General features: G+C 39.2%; 1 protein-coding gene across 1 annotated transcript in view; it reads left to right on the top strand.

The window, feature by feature from the left end:
* The window catches only part of pigg (phosphatidylinositol glycan anchor biosynthesis class G (EMM blood group)), a 114,636-nt gene that overhangs the window by 52,794 nt on the left and 36,195 nt on the right, over window positions 1-25,647 (top strand). The window contains exons 9-10 of the mRNA XM_032554954.1: window positions 18,459-18,862; window positions 21,541-21,732. Coding sequence (XP_032410845.1) covers window positions 18,459-18,862; window positions 21,541-21,732 — 596 coding nt within the window. The remainder of the gene's footprint in view (window positions 1-18,458; window positions 18,863-21,540; window positions 21,733-25,647) is intronic.

The raw sequence follows: 25,647 nt of genomic DNA, 5'->3' as shown, positions 1-25,647 counted from the left end.
GTACGATCTAGATAAATTTCGAAAACATTTTACCGGAGCAGACATGCGTATCAATGTCAGGACCGATTTTGATACCAATCGTGCGATATTTGTGGGCGTGATGGCGATTTCAAAATTATTTTGAGGTGAAAAATTCTCTTCTTTTCTCACTCTAGCCGAGATCTAATGGCCCTGTCTCACACTCTAATTTTAGGAAAAATGAGAAACTTTGGGTCGCTTGGAGACAAATTGTGGACAAACCGTAATTGGTATCGACGAGCCGTCTTCACTTTCGAAGAGATCACAGACGTATCTACAAAATGAAATTTGAATGGCATTTCTACGTGAATTCGTGACAACACAGAAAATCCTCAAAAATAGGGTATTTCTAGGATTTTTCCCATTGACTTATAATGGGGTTTTTTTCATAGTTTTTTGCGAATTATGTCACCATGTTAACCCCAAATCCCACCAAAAGTAATAGCTCCAATGGCATGAATTTTCTGCACGTTTTGATACCTCTTTTGTAGGTGTGCACGCAGCGGTATGAGCCGCATTAACGGTTACGGAAGAAAAAAAAATAATAATACTAGAAAATTCCTGAAGAAATTTAACCGGGGCCTGCCAAAGTGTGCCCGTCGGTTTGGACCCAGCGTTCTGATGCTAGACATTAGCATCAATGCTAAAGAAAGTTGCAATCATATGAGGAGAATCACAAGAATGTTAAGTAAACTGGACTTGCACCATTCAATATGATAAAGTAAGTTTAGCAGCTAAAATGAGCAAAAATGCTAATGTTAGCATCATTGCTGTCACTAGCATGTGGGACATCACTAGGATGTTCTCTATAATGGACTTACTCCATTCAGTATACTAAACATGGCTAATAAGTCAAATAAATAGCTAATAGCTTATTGAAGCTAAAATGCTATAGCTAATGAACTGCCTTGCTGCGCAAGGCAGTTTCCTAACCTGAGAGAAAAAGATAATGCAGAATAATATTATCGCACCGCCTGCGGCGGTGCACTAACCTCAGGGGCATGTTGAGGCTTTTATTTTGAAATTTTCTTTATGCTTCATTTCAAAAGGCCAATCTAATCCCATGTGTATCAGTGCTTTGGATAAAAAAGTCACATAAAGCCAAAAAGACTAATTACACGATGTAAAAATGGACAAGGCTTTTATTTTGAAATTTTTGTTAAGCTTCATTTCAAAGGGCCAAACTAATCCCATGTCTAACAGTCATTGTGTTGAATCAGTTATATAATGCTCGAAAGAGCAGTTATGTGATGTAAAAATATTCAAGGCTTTTATTTTGAAATTTTTGTTAAACTTCATTTCAAAGGGCCAGATAAATCCCATGTATAACACTCAATGGATTAACTCAGTTATATAATGCTCAAAAGACTAATAACATGATGTAAAACTTCTCAAGGCTTTTATTTTGAAATTTTTGTTAAGCTTGATTTCAAAGGGCCAAACTAATCCCATGTCTAATAGTCATTTGGTTAAATCAGTTATATAAAGCTCAAAAGAGCAAATACCTGATGTAAAAATATTCAAGGCTTTTATTTTGAAATTTTCAGTAAGCTTCATTTTAAATTGCCACACTAATTCCATGTGTAACAATGGTTGGGTAAAATCAGTTATAAAAAGCCCAAAACACAAGTAGTTCTAAAGGCCAGCTCAGTCCTCCTCTGTAGTAACTGACAGTTCCACCATGTTGTAGTTCTGACATTCAGCTCAGACCTCTTTTGTAGGCACTCAGTGTCCGCCATGTTGTAGTTCTAACCTTCAGTCATTGTAGTTCTAAAGAGCAGTTCAGCTGTCATGTGAGTGAGACAGAGAGGGAGAGACAGAATTCTAACTGGTTGAAGCAGTTAGTTTTTCTGATCAAAGCAGGCTGAACATATCTTTCTCTAAATGCTGTCAATAGCATGTGGGATATCATTAGAATGTTGTCTGTAATTGACTTACTCCACTCAGTATATTAAACATGGCTAATAAGTAAGAAAATAGCTAATAGCTTATTTAAGGTAAAAGGCTAATGCTAATGAACTGCCTTGCTGCGCAAGGCAGTTCCCTAACCTGAGAGAAAAATATAATGCATGCTAGTATTATTGCACCGCCTATGGCGGTGCATTAACATGAGGGGGGTATTGAGGCTTTTATTTTGAAAAAATACATAAGCTTCATATTAAATGATCACACTAATTAAAATGTCTAACAGTGTTTGGGTTAAATCCGTTATTTACTGTCCAAAACAGCCTGTAGCTCTAAATGGCAGCTCAGCCCTCTGTTTTAACTGAGTATTGATTAGAACTACAGTGATGCGTATTTGTAGTCCTAATCAGCAGCCAATCCCCTCCTGTGTTCCATTGCTATGGTTATCAATCCTCTGCTAACTGTCATGTGTGTGTGAGAGAGAAAGGTGGAAAAAGATTTCTATCTTTGTGAGACACCCCATTGGTTTATATGGAAAAAGCAGCCTGAACAACTCCTTGCCGTTCAGGAACCGAGAGACGTATTGGAAAACCGTTTGAAGCATATGAGAGGGCTATTTGTCGTCTCCCATAGTACCGCGATTCATATTTGTATCTCACTCACAGTAATTGCAGTGATGAGACAAAAATGGTGCATGCAGAGCTCAGAAATTTTTCAGAAATACATGGAAGTGAATCTGGGAGAGCGTCAGTTATCCTGGCGCATGATTTCGCTCTGAAGCACCTTGACAGAAAACCATAAGCCCTAGAGAAATTTCGAAAACATTTTACCAGAGCAGGCATGCGTATCAATGTCATGACCGAGTTTGATACCAATTGGGCGATATTTGTGGGCATGAGGGCGATTTCAAAATTATTTTGGGGTCAAAAATTCTCTTCATTTCTCACTCTAAAAAAGCGGCAGTTGGTGTCAGTTAGGCTCTGCGTTTCGGCAGTTGGAAATTTGGCTCGTTGGACGCTTTTTACGTCGCCATCGTAAGTCCGATTCCTTATAAAAATAATAGCTCCCTTCTCGGCATCGAGCCGCACGTTTTGATACCACTTTTGTGGGGGTGCACGCAGCGGTACGAGCCGCATTAACGGTGATGGAAGAAAAATAAATAAAGATACTAGAAAATTCCTGAAGAAATTTAACCGGGGCCTGCCAAAGTGTGCCCGTCGGTTTGGACCCAGCGTTCTGATGCTAGAAATTAGTATCAATGCTAAAGAAAGCTGCAATCATATGAGGAGAATCACAAGAATGTTTACTAACATGTACTTGCACCATTCAGTATGATAAAGTGAGTGTATCAGCTAAAATGAGCAAAAATGCTAATGTTAGCATGATAGCTGTCACTAGCATGTGGGACATCACTAGCATGTTCTCTATAATGGACTTACTCTCTTCAGTATACTAAACATGGCTAATAAGTCAAATAAATAGCTAATAGCTTATTTAAGCTAAAATGCTAATGCTAATGAACTGCCTTGCTGCGCAAGGCAGTTCCCTAACCTGAGAGAAAAAGATAATGCAGAATAATATTATTGCACCGCCTGCGGCGGTGCACTAACCTGAGGGGCATGTTGAGGCTTTTATTTTGAAATTTGCAGTAAGCTTCATATTAAATGCCCACAGTATTCCATTGTGTAACAGTGCTTTGGATAAAAAAGTCACATAAAGCCAAAAAGACTAATTACATGATGTAAAAATGGACAAGGCTTTTATTTTGAAATTTTTGTTAAGCTTCCTTTCAAAGGGCCAAACTAATCCCATGTCTAACAGTCATTGTGTTGAATCAGTTATATAATGCTCGAAAGAGCAGTTATGTGATGTAAAAATATTCAAGGCTTTTATTTTGAAATTGTCAGTATGCTTCATTTCAAAGGGCCAAACTAATACCATGTGTAACAGTGCTTTGGATGAAAAAGTCGACAAAAGCCAAAAAGAGCAATTACATGATGTAAAAATTGTCAAGGCTTTTATTTTGAAATTTTTGTTAAGCTTAATTTTAAATTGCCACACTAAACCCATGTGTAACAATGGTTGGATAAAAAAGTCACGTAAAGCCAAAAAGAGCAATTACATAATGTAAAAATTTTCAAATCTTTTATTTTGAAATTTTTGTTAAACTTCATTTCAAAGGGCCAAACTAATCCCATGTGTAATAGTCATTGGGTTAAATCAGTTATATAATGCTCAAAAGAGCAATAATATCATGTAAAAATTGTCAAGGCTTTTATTTTGAAATTTTCATTAAGCTTAATTTTAAATTGCCACACTAATTCCATGTGTAACAATGGTTGGATAAAATCAGTTATATAATGCCCAAAACACAAGTAGTTCTAAAGGCCAGCTCAGTCCTCCTCTGAAGTAACTGACAGTTCCGCCATGTTGAAGTTCTGACATTCAGCTCAGACCTCTTTTGTAGGCACTGAGTGTCCGCCATGTTGTAGTTCTAACCTTCAGTCGTTGTAGTTCTAAAGAGCAGTTCAGCTGTCATGTGAGTGAGACAGAGAGGGAGAGACAGAATTGTAACTGTTTGAAGCAGTTAGTTTTTCTGATCAAAGCAGGCTGAACATATCTTTCTCTAAATGCTGTCAATAGCATGTGGGATATCATTAGAATGTTGTCTGTAATTGACTTACTCCACTCAGTATATTAAACATGGCTAATAAGTAAGAAAATAGCTAATAGCTTATTTAAGGTAAAAGGCTAATGCTAATGCCCTAACCTGAGAGAAAAATATAATGCATGCTAATATTATTGCACCGCCTACGGCGGTGCATTAACGTGAGGGGGATATTGAGGCTTTTATTTTGAAAAAATACATAAGCTTCATATTAAATGATCACACTAATTAAAATGTCTAACAGTGTTTGGGTTAAATCCGTTATTTACTGGCCAAAACAGCCTGTAGCTCTAAATGGCAGCTCAGCCCTCTGTTTTAACTGGGTATTGATTAGAACTACAGTGATGCGTATTTGTAGTCCAAACCAGCAGCCAATCCCCTCCTGTGTTCCATTGCTATGGTTATCAATCCTCTGCTAACTGTCATGTGTGTGTGACACAGAGAGGTGGAAAAAGATTTCTATCTTTGTGAGACACCCCATTGGTTTATATGGAAAAAGCAGTCCGAACAACTCCTTGCTGTTCAGGAACCGAGAGACGTATTGGAAAACCGTTTGAAGCATATGAGAGGGCTATTTGTCGTCTCCCATAGTACCGCAATTCATATTTGTAGCTCACTCACAGCAATTGCAGTGATGAGACAAAAATGGTGCATGCAGAGCTCAGAAATTTTTCAGAAATACATGGAAGTGAATCTGGGAGAGCGTCAGTTATCCTGGCGCATGATTTCGCTCTGAAGCACCTTGACAGAAAACCGTAAGCCCTAGAGAAATTTCGAAAACATTTTACCGGAGCAGGCATGCGTATCGATGTCATGACCGAGTTTGATACCAATCGGGCGATATCTGTGGGTGTGACGGTGATTTCAAAATTAATGTGGGGTCAAAAATTCTCTTCATTTCTCACTCTAAAAAAACGGCAGTTGGTGTCAGTTAGGCTCTGCGTTTCGGCAGTTGGTAATTTTGCTCGTTTTTCGCTTTTTACGTCGCCATCGTAAGTCCGATTCCTTATAAAAATAATAGCTCCAATGCCGGGAATAAGCCGCACGTTTTGATACCACTTTTGTGGGTGGACTCGCAGCGGTACGAGCCGCATTAACGGTAGCGGAATAAGTAACTATAATAATAAAGAGACGTTCTATTGGGTGTAGAATAATAGGTGCCTGCCATGCAATGCATGGAGGCAGTACTGACTTGCTTCGCAAGTCAGTACTGCTCTCCTTATGCATTGCTATGGGCAGGCCCCAACTAGAAAATTTCTGAAGAAATTTAACCGGGGCCTGCCAAACCGTGCCCGTCGGTTTGGGCCCGGCGTTGTCATGCTAAAAATTAGCATCAATGCTAAAGAACACTGCAATGTAATCAATAGCATGTGGAGAATCACAAGAACTTTAAGTAAGGTGGACGTGCACCATTCAGTATGATTTAAAATTTTTGGCAAGGCTTTTATTTTGAAATTTTTGTAAAACTTCATTTCAAAGTGCCAAACTAAATCCATGTGTAACATTGCTTTGGCTGAAAAAGTCAAATAAAGCCAAAAAGAGCAATTACATGATGTAAAAATATTCAAGGCTTTTATTTTGAAATTTTTAGTTAAGCTTCATTTCAAAGGTCCAAACTAATCCCATGTATAACAGTCATTGGGTTAAATCAGTTATATAATGCTCAACAGAGCAATTACCTGATGTAAAAATTCTCAAGGCTTTTATTTTGAAATTTTCAGTATGCTTCATTTCAAAGGGCCAAACTAATACCATGTGTAACAGTGCTTTGGATGAAAAAGTCATACAAAGCCAAAAAGAGCAATTACATCATGTAAAAATATTCAAGGCTTTTATTTTGAAATTTTCAGTATGCTTAATTTTAAAGTTCCAAACTAATCCTATGTGTAACAGTTACTGAGTTAAATCAGTTATATACAGCCCATAGCAGCAAGTAGTTCTAAAGGCCAGTTCAGTCCTGCTCTGTTTCAACTGTGTGTTCCACTATAGATAGAACTACAGTGATGCGTATTTGTAGTCCTAACCACCAGCCAATAGCCTCTTGAGTTCCGTTGCTATGGTAAATAATTTTCTCACCAAAGTGTGAACTGTTAGTCATACAGGCTGGGGCAGAGAATACTCTGTTTCAGCCAGCCAGTTTAACTGAAAAAAAGCATTGGGAACAAATCCTTTCCGTTCGGGAACCGTAATACATATTCGAAAACCGTTTGAAGCGTATGAGAGGGCTATGTGTCTTCTGCGATAGTCCCGAGATTCATATCTCTACGTCACTCACAGCAATAACAGCGATGAGAGAAAGAAATGTTGTGCCCAGATCTGAAATTCTAGTCAAATACATGGGAGAGAGCCTGAGACAGCCTCAGAAAATCCTGTCGCATGACTTTGCTCTGAAGCACCGTGACAGAAAACCGTACGGTCTAGATAAATTTCGAAAACATTTTACCGGAGCAGACATGCGTATCAATGTCAGGACCGATTTTGATACCAATCGTGCGATATTTGTAGGCGTGATGGCGATTTCAAAATTATTTTGGGGTGAAAAATTGTCTTAATTTCTCACTCTAGCAGAGGGGCACTCAGGAAGAGACGCACTCTAATTTTAGGAAAAATGAGAAACTTTGGGTCGCTTAGAGACAAACTGTGGACAAACCGTAATTGGTATCGACGAGCCGTCTTCACTTTCGAAGAGATCACGGACGTATCTACAAAATGAAATTTGAATGGCATTTCTACGTGAATTCGTGACGACACAGAAAATCCTCAAAAATAGGGTATTTGTAGGATTTTTCCCATTGACTTATAATGGGGTTTTTTTCGTAGTTTTTTGCGAATTATGTCGCCATGTTAACCTCGAATCCCACCAAAAGTAATAGCTCCAATGGCGTGAATTTTCTGCACGTTTTGATACCTCATTTGTAGGTGTGCACGCAGCAGTATGAGCCGCATTAACGGTTACGGAAGAAAAATAAAGAATTGGGAGAATAGTAATAGGTTCCTGCCATTGCTTTGCATGGCAGGCCCCAATTAAAGAGACACTTTCTGCCGACAATAGTAATAGGTTCCTGCCATTGCTTTGCATGGCAGGCCCCAATAAGAAGTAGTTTACACCGGAGACGGCTCATTTATTTAAACACGTGAAGCAGTGCTTCATGAAACTTTTATACATTCAGTACTAGATGAGAACAGGAAGGAAAGGCTCTGCAAACACTGCTGCTTCTGTTATGTTTTTTTTGTTTTTTTAGTAATAATAATAATAAAAACAAGAAATAAATGAAAAGTGCACAGATGTTTTCTGTAGCTGATGTCTTTTCTGTTATTTCCACAATCACTCATCTTCCTGTCCCAATACTGGAATGGATACACACTTGGAGTTGGATGTTACCTTAGTCGTTAAAAAAAATGAAAAGATGTTTTTGAGCAAAATGAGCCATACACGTGGTTGTTTACAATGTCTGGACCGACTACCCGCTGTGACTTTAACTTTTTTTTTTTTGAAAACATTCAACTTTGCCACAATGTTAATTGTTCATATTGTGAATGGAATAGAAAACCCAATTTGAAAAATATTGTTTTCATATTGTATTATTAGTACTTTAAAGGTACTAATAACATATAGCTAAAATCATGTAACTATGTCACCTTCAGTCGTTAGAAAAATCCTAAAAATGACTTACAAAAAAATTGGACTTTGTAGTTTAACGCTTTGAAATTGGGTCTCTGTCTCTTTAAGAAGCTCCTGCTCTTTCTGAAACTCCGCCTTCAGGAAGTCATCCCAACATGGCTCCTCTAATAACCCTTTAACAACGTTTTTACCAGCGTTGCTCTGAGAAGTAGCTCCTATAATGAGCTCAGCTGATGCACAGTTCCACCAGGTGTTTGCTAATTGCTGCTGGCTAGTCTGAAGGAGCTGAGTTGTGGAGGGCTGCTTGGAAACTGCAGCTTTGAGGAGGAGCTGTGCCTCGAAGGCGGGGCCAGGACCACCCAGGTTTTTTGCACAGCTGAATGGTTGCCATGGAGATTAAAGGATTTGTCAAACATGCATCAAAATGAATCAAAACAACACTCCAGATATATTTTTATCAGCGAATAATGGTATAATATGAGGTTCGGCTTAAAACAGTACATTGTACGTCGTACCAAAGCTGCTTTAAACGAAGGTTTTGTGATACGACCACAGAGGCGAGTAACCGTCTCTTGATGACGGTTCTGTACCTGGCAGAGTACATCGTCATAGCAACATGAAGTGCTGCCTCGCGTAATGAAGGACCGCTGCATTATTTTTTTCTCTCAACTCTCCGAGGCTCTGCGACCTGACTGGGTAACGGGCTGCCGTTGTGAAAGAAACCCTTCAGGTCCACCTTGAAGGTGAACTGAGCCTCTGAATAACAACAAGAAGGATCCTACTGGGCAGGCCTCACTTATGACCCAACTCTTACATGCAGAAGCAAAACATTAGCATCAGTGCTGATGGAGGCAGACATGTTCTACAGTACAGAATGTATCAAATTGATTAATTTAGCGGTCTCTAGATGCATGTAGCTTTGGAAAGCACGCCAAACTTCACCTTTATTGATCTGACTGCCTTATCTTTTGTGAAAGCTGTTATTTGTGTTCATTTAGTCTTCAGTCTTGTCACAGGTACATTTACTGATCTAAATGTATTTATACCTGGAACGGCTAGCAGCTTTTCAAAGGGCTGTCTTCAGTGAAGTTGTTCTTTCAGCGTTCATATATTGGCCTTCTGTTAGCACAGGGATCAATAGCAGGTTCTCATGGATTACTTTAAAAGCAATGTATGGATTTTATCCCTGCTAGCAGGCACAAAAGAAGCCTGGTGTAATGAAAGACTTGTTCTAAAAATGGGGTTTAGAGATTTGCAATAAGAGCACATCTTCATATGCCAGACTATCATACACCTTTGTATCTACTTTTTTAATATCATGACTAGATAAGAAAGTTAGATATTTCAAGTGACCAAAAACCTCTGTGCATTTTAAAAGCATTTTATGTGACAGTCTGGTGAGGTCCAAAAGCATTTTTTGCCATGTGGGCCAAAGTCACCATTAAAATAATAATAATAATGTAAAAGTAATTTTATGGTTCTATTAGCCTTTCTTACTCGCTCTCGTTTTCCCTGTTCAGGCTCCAATTTTTAAAGCTGAATACGTCACCTTTCAGTTTGCCTTTCAAAGTTCGAACCATGACGGTTTTAAAAATGTAGGTTTGCAAAAGAAAAAAATTGGGCAGAAAACACACGCTTTAATTACCAGGGCATCCTTAAAAAGTCTTAATCTCATTTATCTAAAATTGAGGCCTTTAAAATGTCTTAATTTCATTAAAAATGTAAGTTGGTTTTAATCATAGGTCTTACATTTCGTTGTAGCTGGACTATTCTATGTAGACTTTTTTGTCAGGCAAAACGTTTGAGTCGCACGCAAACATCTTTTACGTTTTGTGAAAGATACCCCAGCTAGCTAGCTTTTTGTGCTTCTATCTTGGCTAAGTGTAAATTTACCAGAAGTTGGCTGGACAATGTTCATCTTCGCCACTGCCAATCCATACGATGTTAGATTCAATATAATCCAATTCTCTTTTGTCACAACAAATATCATTTCTGTTGTGATATTTGTGAAATTCTCGTCATAATGGTCTTAAAATTGTCTTTAGAAGCCTTTAAATATGAGCTGGTGAAACCTGCAGAAACTCTGGTTTTGCTTTAGTTTTCTAATCTAAATTCAAACCTGAGCCAGAGAGTTTGGCTCCACGAATTTAGCTCACTTTCTGCTCCAACAGAATATAATTAGAGTTTGAACCCAATGACCCTGTAATGAGTTTGCTGTTTCCCTTAAAAACATATGAGAAGCAGAAACACTGTGTAACTCTAAAATAGTGACGTTATTAGAAAAGGAGGCCCGTAACGGACGATTTAATTGAATTTCATAACTTTTTTTTTTTTTTTAAAGTTCAGTGAAGTCTGACAGCAGTAGAAAAATTTAACAAGATTTCTTTCTTGGCCTGGGTGAAACAGCTATGTTTTCCAATGAGAAGTCATAACACAGATGGTTGGGTCAGAATACTCTTATTCTTTTCTTTTTTTCTTCTTCTTCTTCTTCTTTTTCTCGTGACATGATGGAAAGGCGGGTTCAGAGCCGTGCCGCTGAAATAAATCACAGACACACACCGGGCCCGAGACTGACTTTCTGGAATAGCACAAACGATCTGTTATAAATTATGGTAAAGATATGACTGGAACTAAACATTTCACCAAAATTTGATTCAAAATACGACATTAAGAGGCCTTTTCTTTTTCCTTTCATGGTGCAGAGAGCACTGTTGACAGGGCAGGAGCGCCGTATACTTTTCTTAGCACATTAGGCCTCCGCTCATTTTGATTGATTAATGTACTACTGTACACGCTGGCCCCCGAGGCCCCCTGGAGAATATTTCTCCCATTTAGACTTTTCAAGTCAGCGGAAGAGCCTCGGGTTCAAGGGTAGACGAGGAGATCAATACTAAGGGACTCACGTCTGTTTGATTAATACATGAAGCGATCCAGCCACATGCTGGCTAGCGTACTTAGAAAAAATAACAGTGCCAGCAGGAGAGAAAACTGAAAATTTGAAGCTTTTATCAGGTAATATTAGTTTGAAATAGAAAAACAGAGTCAGTGTTTTACATGTGGGTTACTTTAAAGCAACGGGGGTTCAAAGTGGGGCTCAGGGGCCATTTGCAGCCCTCGGAATGAAGTTTTTGCGACCACACGACCACAATTCAAGAATAAAGTAGGACAAAAATCTGCTTACAAAAATGTTAGCTGCAACACAGAGTGATCATATTTTCCAATCTTTCTGGTTTTCTTCTATTGCCATGGTAACTAGTAGCACCTCCACTCGTTGACTCGCACTCTAAAGTTCACCCCGGCGCACCAAAATCTGCTTTTAGTTGCCGTATTAAAACTTGTCTGAATACAACAACTGTTTTCAAATGAAGACCGAACTAGGACCTGTTTTTATTGCTGAGAACCGGATCAAATATTTTTTCAATTTTCTTCAAAATAATAAGCAAACTCTAGGCCTTTCATTTAACAAGGGAAGACATGCGAAAACCATTAGTATTGGATGTAGGTTTCTTTTCTTCTTTTTTGTGCAAAACAAAATCTGATTACGGTACTTTTTTTGTTTAATTAAAAATAGTTTATGCTTAGTTTAGTTGGTAAAGAAAAAATCGCAACATTTTTGTTGACTTTATTTCTTAAATATAATATTTTTATTGAAAATTTTAGGCCACATGACAAAACGTTTTATACACCTCTTGTTTAAAGACTTTACGTTCTTCTGCTTCTACCAACATTACCAAATATTAAAGTTTCCTTCATCAAAATCATGACATGGACATAAAGTGATCCTGACCTAGAGAAGAAGTTGCTGTAGTTTTAAAACTGCTTTTACATTTCCTGACTTTTTAAAGACTTTGCTAGGATATAACACATCTGATTTCTTTGCTGCGGATTGAAGAGGCTGCTGCTGCCATGGAAATTGTTCCATAATGTTATACATTATGGTTACAGCATCGATATTAGATTAGCGGGTGTGTCCAAAGGTTTTGCTGACTTACCGAATGCGTATAAATACAAACTAACGTCATAAAAGTATTAGAATCCGCTTGTAGTTCAGCGAGGTGAAAACGCATGAAGAGAAAGCTGGGTGAAAACGCTGAATGTATGGCAGATGCATCGCTTGAACAGAAATAGACGAAGCACCGCAGGTCAGCCCGACCCACATAGATCTAGAATTACAAGAGAGGTGGAGTTATTTGTGGGTTTTCGTATATAATCTGCCTCCATGCAGCTCAGAACAGTTGACTGACCTTTCATCTTTCACGTCTCGGCGGGGTGAAATGGCTCCAACAGAGACAAATAGGCGAACACTGAAACTTCCAACTAGATCAACACCTTTACTCTGTTGTTTTTTATTATTATTATTTTTATTCACTGCATTCTTATTTTGCCACCTTAAATAAGTTTCTTTGCAATGGTAGCTTTACAGATTAACTTATTGAATACATTAAAGTGTTATTTTACTGCTTTATGTAGGTTTTTTTGTGTCGTAAGTTATAGACGTCTACAAACCTGACCAGGGATTGGACATGCGCGCCAGTCTTTGGTTTGAGGAGTTATAGACGGGAGAATAGTTTCTTTCACATCTTGTTCCTGCTCACATACATTTGAAATAAATACATAGAAGTAATCAAAGCGTAGTTTACAAACCCATCCATCGGTTGGAGGTGATGAAATTAATGCAGAAGCAGTTTTTTCCTCCATCACAGGCGAGTAAACGGCGTCTGTGTCCTGGACGCCGTCTCGACTAGGGAATGCCTCTATTGGTTTGTGCAGACACATTCAACAAATTAGAATGTTATTGAAAAGTTCATTCATTCCTGAAACTCAATCCATTGAGTTAAAACACATTATGTGGATTAATTGGACACGGTTCTGAGAATTATGATGATTTTCCACTTAAAGCTAATGACAACGTTTAAGACCAATAAAAAGCATTTTTAATGTAGAGCTGTGGGTTAATGAAAAGCATTTTAAATACCTACTTAAAGGTTCTCCTTTTCAAAATGTCTCTTTAATCCGACAAGTGAGCCTTGTCGGAAAGCATATTCTGATTTATGAAATGTGGTTGTATTTTCAAACAGTTAGCTGGACCAGATTGCCACTAGAGTGTGTGAGCAGTGTTCAGGGTATTTGGAGCTTACAAAAATGTAAACAGAACTTTTCCTTTGTACAAATCACAGACTGTTTTCTCCCCACCTCTTGGTGAATAGATTAGTTGTTCACCAATTGCAGTTTTCTAGCCGACCAGCAATTATCAATCTTTAAAAAACCTGACCTGTATGATTTTGGCTGATGCCATTTTTTTGGGGGGTCTGAAATGTCGCTAAAAATAGCTAGAAAGTTGCTATTTTTATAAAGTGGCAACAGTGCTGTGACTATTGTTAACGTACAGACATGACCTGCTTGGCCGGTCTGTCAGTAAAACCTCTCTCTATGGAGAGCAAAAGAGGACAGTGGTTGATTTTTTAGACCTTTGCCGAGGTAGATAAGATCAACCCTCACATGTAAATATTGGCCGATCACTAATCTCCCAAAATTATATGTTACTCTCTAACAATTTGTATTGTAAACAAGATCGAAAAGCATTCAATGTGCTATCAGGGAGAAATAACAAAAAACATGCAAAGACCCTTGTTTTTTTATTTATTTATTTAAATTAAAACACTTTCTATCTCTGTCTTTTACTTCTACGTTTAAGCGTACCTACCCAGCAGCCACCAAGGAACCATGTGATGTAAAGTCCAAGGACATAATTGTGCATCTGTCTTGTATTTTAATGGCATATAAATAATTCCCTAGCATCACCTTCTACACCTAATGCTGTTTGATACATGTTTTAATTTTCCCCGAAGCTTGACATTACAAGTGAGAGCTGGAACACATAAACGCCGCAAAATACCCAAGCATTGACCTTAATAATATATTAATCTCATGCTAAGCTATGCAGACGCGCACTCTACACCAGTGAAGATTCACTCACCTCAGGATGCTGAATGCTTGAAGGTGCTGCAACAGCAAAGCAACTTGACTTATTTTCTTAGTAAAGCATGTGATTATCATTTCGTATGAAGAGAGAAACTAGATTCAACTTGAGCTACGTTTACACGAGACTGGAAACTGTCTGTATTTTCCGATGCTGATTGGGGAAAAACGTTCCACGTTTAGACAGCGCAGCTAAGACGTCTTGAGTTTGCTGTAGTTGTCATGCCAGTCCGCTAGATGGCGCTGTGATTTTTAGCATGTAGTCCAACTTGCCTTTAGCTTCCACCTCGCTGTAAACAGAAGCCCGTCTCAGTCTCCTGTGAACAAAGTGTCATGTGTATTCCTTATCAGAAATGATGCTAAACTGAACAGGTTATTATGCTGCTTTATTTCTGCGCAAGTGTTGTTCCTGACTTTATTTAAGTAAGAAATCTTATAGATTGTATTTGTTTGGTTTGAAACCATTTACAAGTGGAAATACATTGAACTAATTTCTTTTAAAACTTTAATGTTTTCTAAAGAAGATAATGAGACACGATGCTCATTTGCTTGTCCCAAAACACAACTCCAGTGATCTTTATAGAGACTGAAGTTTGTTTGAACAAAGAGTGATTAGCCAATAATCTGGCCTAATAGTTCTGAATTGCCATTTGAGCCTATTTATAACTTGGAGGCAACATTATGCCTTGAAAGATGGTCATTATAAACAAGCCAAATTACACCCTCAATTTTCTGAACGTAATGTGACACTTAAGTGTGTTTCCCCCCCCGCCTCTTCTGCTTGTCTTCTTTTGAATAAAACTACTAAAACTAAATGTTTAATGATCTAATGTGCTGTAGAAAAAAAACAGCAACAATAAACATTTGTTCTAAAACGGGCCCTGCGTTTCTTTTGTACTTTTTGAAGGAAAATCAATTCTCAGCCAGCCCATTCCCACAGCGGGCCCCGCTGCCGTAGCCTGCAGGTACCGGCACGTAGCAACTCAGCCTCTCTCTCCCCGTCACCGGGACCGATGAGGCGCGTCTGTTGTTTTCCGAGGTGAAATATTGCTGCTGAGCTGAGAGGTTGGCTGAACTCTGTCTGAACTGACTTTGCGCTAAATCAAGTCATTTGCATAGGAGCGCGAAGCTGGAAAAACTCCCAATCTTGGGGATGGGATGGGCTCATCCTCCAGAGACTGGTCCGCAATTGATGGATGACGGCTCACGGTCACCGTTTGCCGTGCCAAGGCAGGAAGTGACTGTTATATAGGAAGTATTAACATGATGGATAATCTGCTGGCTTAAAAGAAATATATAGTCCAACTATAAAAAGCAGCGTAGAGGAAAAATTGCCAATGGTGAATAGTTTTTGCATCAGTTGACTTGTTTTTCCTGCTTTGTTGGTGTTGCGTCCAGAACGCTATAAAGTACACAGGTCATTTCATAGATGCCGTGGGGTTAGCTTTTCAATTTTGAATAATTGTAATGTGAATCATCTTGGAGGTCTTTTGAACCTGCTAATTATCCCACTGGCAACTGCAATGCCAAAGCACAGAGGTGGGCGAGCTAAAAATATCTTGTGTGTGTGTGTGGCTGTGTGTGTGTTGGGGCTCATGTTCTCGCAGCACTCCTCTTAAGAAAAACATTCGAAGCGTATCGAATTACGTTTCCCACAAATTCAGCTGATCAGAAGTGAGGAGAATCTTCTTAATATCCTCAAATCTATTAGCGTTTATTACAACACGAGCGTCTCAGGAGATTTGCAAGCAATTCTTACCAACACAACGAACTAACCAACAACACAAAGCTGGTTTAATATCTACTTCCAAACATAGTTTTTTGCAATCTCTGAGAAAAGATCTAAATAATGTAGTGTGTTTTTGATTCACTCTGTTATACCACTTTTCCCTGAGATGCAGTTGTATCTCTTTCAGGGTACGTCTGCACCAGCTTTGTGGATCGAAAGACTCACTTTTGCTCAATCATATTGAATGGAACGTGTCTGTGAACTGAAGTTTTCTCGTCTTCCCACAAACTCCCAAGTTGGACCAAATTGGGCCATTTGCACAAATAAAGAAGCTTGGATCTAAACCATCCTGTTTCCGCTCTCGTTTGATTTAGAGTGATGGAAATTGATGCTACACCTGAGGCTCAACTCTTTTTGTCAATGTTTTCCTTTGGGATTGTCCTGCATTTAGCTCCATCCATGTTTTTTTTAAAACATCCCAACTTCTTTTGCCCCTGATGAAGAAAAGCGTGATTACAGTGTCTGTGCATCCTTAAGAAGTCTTACAAATCATGTACCTTTGTCTTAAACTATGAGTTTTAAAAATGTAGATTTGGAAAAATATATATATATATATATATATTTAAAAGGGGCAAAAAATCATTCTTTAGTTATCAGGGTGTTTGCGAATCTAAAATTAAGGCCTCGAAATGTCTTAAGGGCAATAAAAAAACATTTCATTTGGCCTTAAATGTGTTAATGAGTGTTCTGAAATCTCATCATGGCAATACTATGAAATCTCATTTATGTAAGTTTTTTTCTTTCTCACAGGCAAAAGTTTGAGTCGTTTGCAGATATCTTCATTACGTTAGGTGACTCAAGGGGTTTCAGGCTACCGCTAACCAGCTGCTAATATCTGCTTGCTAGCCAGCTAGCAAATGTATATTTAAAAATGTAGCAAACTAGTCAAATGCTTTATTTGGGTAAGCGCAGATTCATTGTTGGCTGGACAATGTTAGTTTTCGCTACTGTCTCACTTCTGTTGCCAACACATACGAGGCTAGACACATTCTGTGCAAAAAAAGAGAAAACGTCTAAGCTAGTCACTACGGGTGTTAAAGTTGTAGAGAGCCATGCAAAGTGCAAAAGCACAAAATTGCTGTCAGTTGCCGCAGACAGACACCAAAAATGTACGTTTTTGCCATGCTTGATTGTAATATGACAGGATCTAAAGTTTTTTTGTCTTAAATTTCATTCAAGGTGGCATTAAAAAAAGTCTTGAATTTGACTTTCTGAAACATGCAGTTTTCCCAATGATGCTCCCACCTCCATGTCTCACAGTGGGGACGGTTTCATGTCGTCCAGAAAACTTAATTTTGGTTTCATCTGACCAGAGCTCCGTGTTTGCTGTTGTACCTTGTGCAGCCTCCATAAAGGTCAGATGTGTAGAGTGCACTAGTAGTCTAATACAGAAGCCCATTGTGGATTTTAGATGTTACTTGCTAAAAAAAAAAAAAGAAATAAAATAATGTATCATTTTTATGATTTGATTCATGGGACAGCTTGTTGAGAAGGCAAAGCAAACAAGGCAAATGCATCAATGAGCCAGAAAATGAAAACCTTCCACCTCCTACCTCTCAGCAAGACACACTGTGGGCCTTACAAACCTGCTGAGGAAGGACTCCTTGCAAAACAAAATCTAAATAATAACATAATAAAGACATTAAGATGCTCATCTGCCCTTCAAACTCTCCATTTAACAGGAACTAGGACCTTTTATGTATAAAGAGCAACATTTACCCCCGTTGCTACAAAATAAAACTGGTCTAGAGATGCCAAAAAAAATTCAATTTTGTTTTGAAAGCTAATTCAATTAAACTATTGATTTTTATCTTAAGAGCATTTTGCTTTTACAAAAAAAAAAATATCTATAATATGGAAAATGAAGAAAGATGGGTAGATGACTTGAAATGTAGAGCTCATGGTTCAATGTTAAAAAACACTTTGCACCATTGGTGTCCTTCTGTAGATACGCTGTGAAGATATTTCATTAAAACATACAGGGTAACTGCCAAAACTGCCATTTCTTATTGACTTTATAATAAAAATATCATTTGGTTTTGTAAGAGCTACACGTTGCAGACCTTTGATCTGGATTTACAGACCTGGCAGAACCAAGTGTAGCGAATGTTTGGTCAATAGTAGCAGATAATGGCGACCGACTGCGGTACAAATTAATTGTAGGGTAATGATGTGTGTTATTGTAATATTTCTCCTCTCTCTGGAGACCAATAGATACCAAATGAAAGTCTTCAGCATTATAGAAGATTCCTTTCATCCCTCCCCAGATCTGTTCAATCTCCTGGCATTTAGAAGAAGACATCAACGTTTAGAACACATAAGAGTACGGCCCCGTTCCTCGAGCAATGAGAGTACTGAACTCTGATTGACAAAAAAAGGGCTCTTTCTCCCCTTTCAGTTATTCATATTTAGTGTTTTGATTGTTCTTTTCTCGTATTTCGCTGTGTAAACTGTCCGTTTTTTCTTCGCTTTCACAGTCTCCTGTGCGGAGCTCCGGCGGGGAGTGGTCGCTGTCGGAGCTCGACGTCCTGCTGCTGGCCGGAACCGTCGGCCACACGCTCAGCCTGGCGGCGAGCAGCTTCGTCGAAGAGGAGCACCAGACCTGGTACTTCCTGCTCAACACGCTCTGCCTCGCCGTCTTCCAGGACGTGTGCAGGAAGTACTTCAGGGAGCAGAGGGGCTCCGGAGACGAAGAGGAGCACCTCCTTTTGTCCAAGGACAGCCGCTGCTCTGCTCACCCCAAACAGGAGGTCGTCTCGGAGAAGTGGCTGGCGCTGGCCACGCCCCCCTTCACTCTGCTTTGCTGCCGGCTGCTTCGCTCCCTCAACCAGACAGGAGTTCAGTGGGCCCACCTCCCAGATGTCAGCCACTGGATCAACAGGTTGGTTCTGTTGGACCTGTGATTAGATGAGTAGGTTCTGGTGTTGGTGGAAATTCAAAAATCATTCGGAAACGGCGCCTGTGGACGCCTATTGCGGGCAAAATAAAAAGACCCAAAAATACGGGAGACTTGTTTTATATGTAGCTAAAATTAATTCATTAAAATGTCTTAAATTTGTTTTGAAAATGTATGGGGGCTTTAAATACACAGGTCTTAAATGTTGTTGTGGTGGGACTAATCAATCTTGCATATATAGTTGTTTTTTGGGGGGGTTTTTTGCTAGCTGGAGTTTTCTGGAATTATGCCCAGATATCATCACATTCTGTGACTCCAGAAGGTTTATGCTACCAGTAACTAGCTGCTAATACACCCTAGATAACTGGCTAGCTGCACCCTAGAGCTAGCTTGCTTTTCAGCATCAATCTTGGGTAAGGGCAAAATTAATCGGCAGTTGGCTGCACGATTTTGCTTTTGTGTTTAATTGCCAGAATTTTCAAGAAAGTTTCACATTATAAAGGAATAAAAAAAGATGTTATAACAGGATAAACAGAACTCATTTTAAAGAGATAAAAATACTTGCTATAAAGAAATGTAAAAAAAAAACTTACGAGATAAAAAAAACTTGTAATTAGAGAAACTCATTATGAGATAGAAAAACTAATGATGAGATAAGAATCTTGTTTTGACACAATAAAAAACTTATAAGATAAACAAGTCATTGCGAGATAAAAAAAACAAGATATAAAACTGGTTTTAGCAATATAGAAATCTTATGAGATAAAAAAAAAACGTCTTGTTATAATGAGATAGTCATAATGAAATAAAAAAAATAGTGATTTATAATAGTGATTGTTATAAACAAAATATCCTGTTTAAGAAAGAGTTTGTACAGCATCAACCACCACTATGGCTGTAGAGACCAGACCCCAGAAATCTGTTTTTTCTATTGCTTTCTGCCTTAAATTTCATTCCAGGTGGCATTAAAAAGGCCTTAAGAAGTCTTAAACTTTTTAAGCTAGTTTTTGAGAGCTGCAGATTCACTGAGATGACAATAGGACCACCAGGAGAAGTCAGAGCATCTCCATTTTTTTTCACAGATTGTCTCATACTGTCAAGAAATAGTGACAGTAAAAATCTGATTTTCTTCCCCCTAAAAGTTATCTGCTTCATCTATATGTGTGTGTGCAAACACTTATTTGGGGCTTTTCACACTTTCCTTTTATTCAATAGCAAAAGTTCAGCAGTTTAACCCAAACATTTAATGAGTGCTGAGCTTTTACTAGAGCTGCGATCAAACTTTTCGCCTCATAAAATGTAGCACATCACCGTCTTTGTTTCATTGTGTGGATATGAGGGAACCAATCCCTCCCAGCTCAGCTCTCGGTGAAGGTGGTGAGAGTCAGAAACCAGTCGAGGCAGAACGAAAATAAAACGTGAACGGGGCGTGATTTAATATTTAAGGCGAGAAATTCAGCAGCGGCTCTCTGGAATTAAAAGAAAACAAACACGCTCTGTCACAACGCAGCTGATGCGTTTCTGCTGCTCCACCTACACCCAGTCATAACATATCAGTGCAACCAGTCATTTTCTGTTCTCCAGGGGAGGATTTTCATCACCGGGAGATAAAAGGTTGCCAGACACCGTAGCTGCTTTAGTGCTAACGCACAGGAAGCTAATGCTGTAACAACAGCTCGTCTTGCCAGACATTACATTTGCAAATGTAAATGTGAACACGGACCTACGTCTGCTTTCTGCTGACACCGAAGCCGCTCTCTTCACATGTGTTTTTTTTTTTCTCCCCTCCACTTAGCATTTTGAGATAGCCGTCTGCGACTGTAGAAAGCCGTGATTTCACAGCGAAACCGTGACCGCTTAATTAATATTCCGAGAACATAGTTTGTTCTGGAATAAACTATGTGGCGTTGTGGAATAGAGATGCGGATTCTGACCTTTTCTCGGTCCGACGTTGCCCTTTCCCCCCCCCCCAGCCCTACCTGCTCTGCCGTCTCGCTTGGTTAATGAGATCCAGGCAGTCGAGAGAGGGGAGTTAAAAAAACAAAACAAAAAAACATCCCAACTTCCACCAGCCATCTGATCCAGCTAAAGGCTAACGCACGCGACTCCCGCTCGGCTTTGATGCGTCCTTTGAGGTCTTATTATTTCTAGCCTCGTGCTCGAAGTGGAGTGGCTTAATTTCTTACCGGCATGCTCCTAAATCCATTAAACAGCTAAAAATGGGTGATCTTAAGGTTTTAACTGATGCTGCTGCTGGATGTGACTGACAGCGTTTCAACTCATAAATGCTCGGCATCCATCCATCCATCCATCCATCCATCCATCCATCCATCCATCCATCCATCCATCCATCCAGTCATCCATCCATCCATCCATCCATCCATCCATCCATCCATCCATCCATCCAGTCATCCATCCATCCATCCATCCATCCATCCATCCATCCATCCAGTCATCAAGCGCTTCTGCTTTGATCGCTAAAAACTGAAATCGACAGGATCCTGTCTCGAGGTTGTGTAAATAAATGACTAAAGTCGGTTGGCCATACGCACAAACAACATGAAATATGAATAAACTTCCGCTTGGAAACTTTGAAAGCTCTTCTTTTATATAGAACACGTTCTCTATGTCTCACTTTTCTTTTTTTTGTATCTGTTTGTCAGCTCCGAACATAAGACGGTCCTGTCCCTGCTGTCCGCGCTCTGCCTGCTCCTCATCTACCTCCTGGTTCAGAGACGCTGCTCGCTCGTCTCCAAGGTCGCCCTGGCGCTCGGACTCCTGGGCGTCTACAGCTACCGGGCAGCTGTCGGCAGTGTCCTGTTTCCCTGGCAACGCTCCGGCCGAGCCGCGTCCAAGTAAGTTGTGCCTTTTCTTTTTTTTTCTTTCTGGCCCGCAGGAATTTGATTTCATTCCTTCGCAACAACGTGCAACTTTTCCCCGCCCTCCTCCCCTCCACACCCAATGACAGGAGCCTGATTTAAATCACAGCGCCATAATGTGCTGCGATGCACATGAGTTTCACAGGCTATAATGTGTGTCATCTGGGACAAACACTGAGACCACATCATTAACTGAGATGATGAACTACTTAACACTTGTGTGTGTTTTTGTTGCTTGTTTTTTTTTTTTAATCTGCAGTAAATCTTGCAGCTCCAGGGTCTCTTCCAGTCATAAAATAAAAATTTGACAGTGTTTTAAATTAAACTGATTACACACACCGGAACGGCGGTGACTGCCTTACTTATTTTTTTCTTCTTCTTCTTCTTCTTTTTGATTGTGGATTCTTTGACTCTACAATCCACAATCGAACGTTGCATCACTGTCACATGACCACACAAATACTACATGACCAACCCTCTCCCCTTCACCTCTGGAAACAGCAACAAGATGGAAATAAATATTGGGTCAGTCCCGACCGATACCGACATGTAAAGAAAAAATAATAATCTCAGCAAATATCAATGTTAATGCTGATATATCATGCATTCCTCCTCCAAAAGTCCCACCTTTAACTTGTTCCTGTACAGATTGATCTTCAAGACGAACAGTAGCTCTAATCGTTCATATTTAAATTTGTTAGCATGAATTACACTCCCTAAATTTCTTAACTCAGCTCTTTAAAAGGCCCTTTGCTCCCTTCTATTATTAAAAAAAAACAAATCCTGTACGGAGTAAGCTTTTTTTTTTTTTTCCTGATCCTGCAAACACCCTCTGGCACATAAGAGCAGAAAGAGCCGTCCCTCCTACATGCCCGAGCAATAATCAAGCTTACTAGGTGCATAATCATGCTAATTTCCCCCCACTAGATGATACAACAATTCATCTTGTGCCAGCCCTTCAGTGTCCGGTGCTTTCAGGAGAGTTTCTGTGTGCTTGAACTCTCATCCGGACTCGTGGCTTATGCTAATGAGAGCTATATCTAAATTCATGTATACACCTGTGCCATGTTTACATAATATCCTCAAAGTTTACTAGATGTTCTCAGCATAGTGAGCCCGGTTGCTAAGTGCTATATTTCACTCCTCCGACGCTAGTTAGGCTCAGAGTTATCGTCTGCTGAACCCCGTCAGAAAAATAATGAGCGTTCAGGGTTGCGCGCGGCTTTCCTATCTACTTTTTATGACCTTTCTTCATCTCCCTCCAGTACCTGGCCCTTTCTACCCTCTTTTTTTTTTTTAATTCCGCTCTCCTCGACAGTCTCTTCAACCTGCTCAGCTAATTAGCAGCTCAACCTCTCACCCGTTCACCGACAGCTGACAAAGCCACGCGGAGTTTGCTGCTGCTTTTGATGATTGACAAGGTCGGAGCCAGATGTCGAGCTTTTTATGTCGACCTCGAGACGCTGATTATTACAGCGCTGCTCTTCACAGGTTTTATTGTGGATTTAGACAAACATCAAGTCTTCACGTTTTTAAGAATGCGACGAGCGGTTCATCGCGGGAGCAACAGTACGGGTGGGTCGAGGAGCAGCAGCCATCTTTTTGTGAAACGCCGTTCAACGGCAACACGTTAGGCTCAACTGTGGATGCACCGATCCACTTTGTTCACGTCCAATAACATATCAATATCTGAGGTTTAGCGCCGCCCGATACCGATCCAATAACAAAAAAATTGGTAGAATTAACTTGAAATGTTTCTTTTTAAAAAAAAATGCAAACATAAATGTGCTAAATTTGCTAACTCTTCAACAGCACACCAATATCTTCACAAGCTTGGATAAACTTGCAAAAACAACACAGGTTTAATTTCTTAAGTCAACATGTGTACAACAGTTTATGTAAAATAAATAATAAAGACACTGAAACTGACCAACAATAGGTTGACTACCTTGGCCAAACATGGAGAAATAAACTCCTACAAACCTTCTCTTCAAATGATTCAGAAAGTACAATTAGAAATGTAAAATTAATGATGAAACATGAACTCAGAGCACGAAGCATAGAATTAGACTGAATAGATATGTCCTTATGGATCTTGCACTTTGTCACGATCTAGATCTGTCCCGATTTTTTTTTTTTTTTTTTCAATATCGACACTGATACAGATATTCATATCGGATCGCTGCATATCTGGACTCAGCTACACCATAGAGCAGGTATCAGTTGGAGTTCTGGTGCGAAGTTTAAATACATCTATTTATTTCTAGCTTTAAATGATGCATTTAAACTCTTCTTCTCCATTGTGGAATAATTATGACAGCAAATAACTTCCATAGAAAAAATAAATAAATAAAGTCGATGCACAAGTTTCAATCACAGCTCAAAAATGCACATCCACCCTAACTAATATCTGTTGAAGACTCTTAATAGTTGCATCTAACCCATGATTTTTAAAAGTTTCTGGTGTAATTTTGCACTGCATAAACACAAACTCTTGCCAAATATTCTGTCCAGTCTCTAGTATAAATACATAAATACCCTTGAAACAAGACAAAACTAACTTACAAATAACTTTTTCAGGAAGATACTGGCTTTTTAAAAAAAATCTCAATACTAACTGAATATTGAGGTAAAATTTCTTAGAAATAAGTGTTATTTCACTTGTAACATGGGAAAATGTCTTGTTATAGGTAAAATTATCTATCAATGGAATTGGTCCTTTTTTAAAATCAATATTATGGAATTATTGACTTAAAACAATAAGTCCTGACCAGATCGCAATCGGTCCTTTAAAGATCAGAGATCGGCCAGAAAAATGCAATCGGTGCATCCTGAGTCTGTGGTTCTATTCACTAGGAAATTAAAATGCAGAAACCTGATTAATAGACAAGAAACAACGTTTACTGCCTCTAACGCTTTTCAGTTTCATTTTTTATTGACTAATTTTATTTGCATGGGAATATGTCACCGAGAGATGGGGCAAAAAAGAAAGGGAAAAAACCCCCAAAACATTCTACCTGCACCCGCCGCCTGAGTTTCAGGCTAGAGTTGCTCCGTTCTGGAGTTGTGCTTGGGATGAAACGGTTGGATGTTCCAACAGAACAGTGATCCCTAACACACACACAAACGGGCTTTGGGATGGATAAAGAAGGTTGATATCGAGCCCTGACCTCACCTACATTAAAATTTATGGACTTTGCTTTAAAGCCAGGTCAGTGCCAGAAAAAGCAAACCGTTTGAAATCAACTGTAGCGTTTCAGTCAACTAGAATGAGTAGACGTCTGTCTCTCCCTGAAAATGTGGTTGGATTTCGATACAGCATGAGGGTCTGTCTCAGGTTTAATGAGAGGAAAAATGTTTTTCACAACACTTTTTTCTATTGCTGTGTAAAGTGGATGTGTGGGAAGAAACTTTGCATGACGATCTGTTTTTTTTTTGTGGATTTCTCCTTTTACAAATCCACCTGACACATCCCTGACACTCTCTCTCTCTCTCTCTCTCTCTGTGCCAGCTGCCTTTTTGCTTCATTACATCTTTCTAAACAGCAAAATGGATTTGAGAACAGGAAGTTCTACTCATTTTGAAAAGGCTACAAGAGGCAGTATGATGGATGACACTGAATGATTTGCCTTTTCTTTTGTTCTCGTGCTTTTTCCTACATACAAATAATCCATGCAGAAGTATTTGTAGCCTGTAGAGCATTTCCACATTCTGCCATTCTACAACCACAAAGTTCAGCGTGTGTTATGTGATAAACCGACTCAAATGAGCGCATGATCTTTAAAGCGACAGTATGTAACTTTTAGAAAACATTTTTTCTTTCTCACTCTGTTGTATAAGACACCGAATCTGTGAAAAAAAATTGAGCTCCTCTGTTTTCTCCCAGTACTA

This window comes from Xiphophorus hellerii, chromosome 23 (genome assembly GCF_003331165.1).
Source record: "Xiphophorus hellerii strain 12219 chromosome 23, Xiphophorus_hellerii-4.1, whole genome shotgun sequence".
Taxonomy (NCBI): Eukaryota; Metazoa; Chordata; class Actinopteri; order Cyprinodontiformes; family Poeciliidae; genus Xiphophorus; species Xiphophorus hellerii.
Note: the sequence above shows the minus strand (reverse complement) of the source record. Positions and strands in the feature narration are given on the sequence as shown.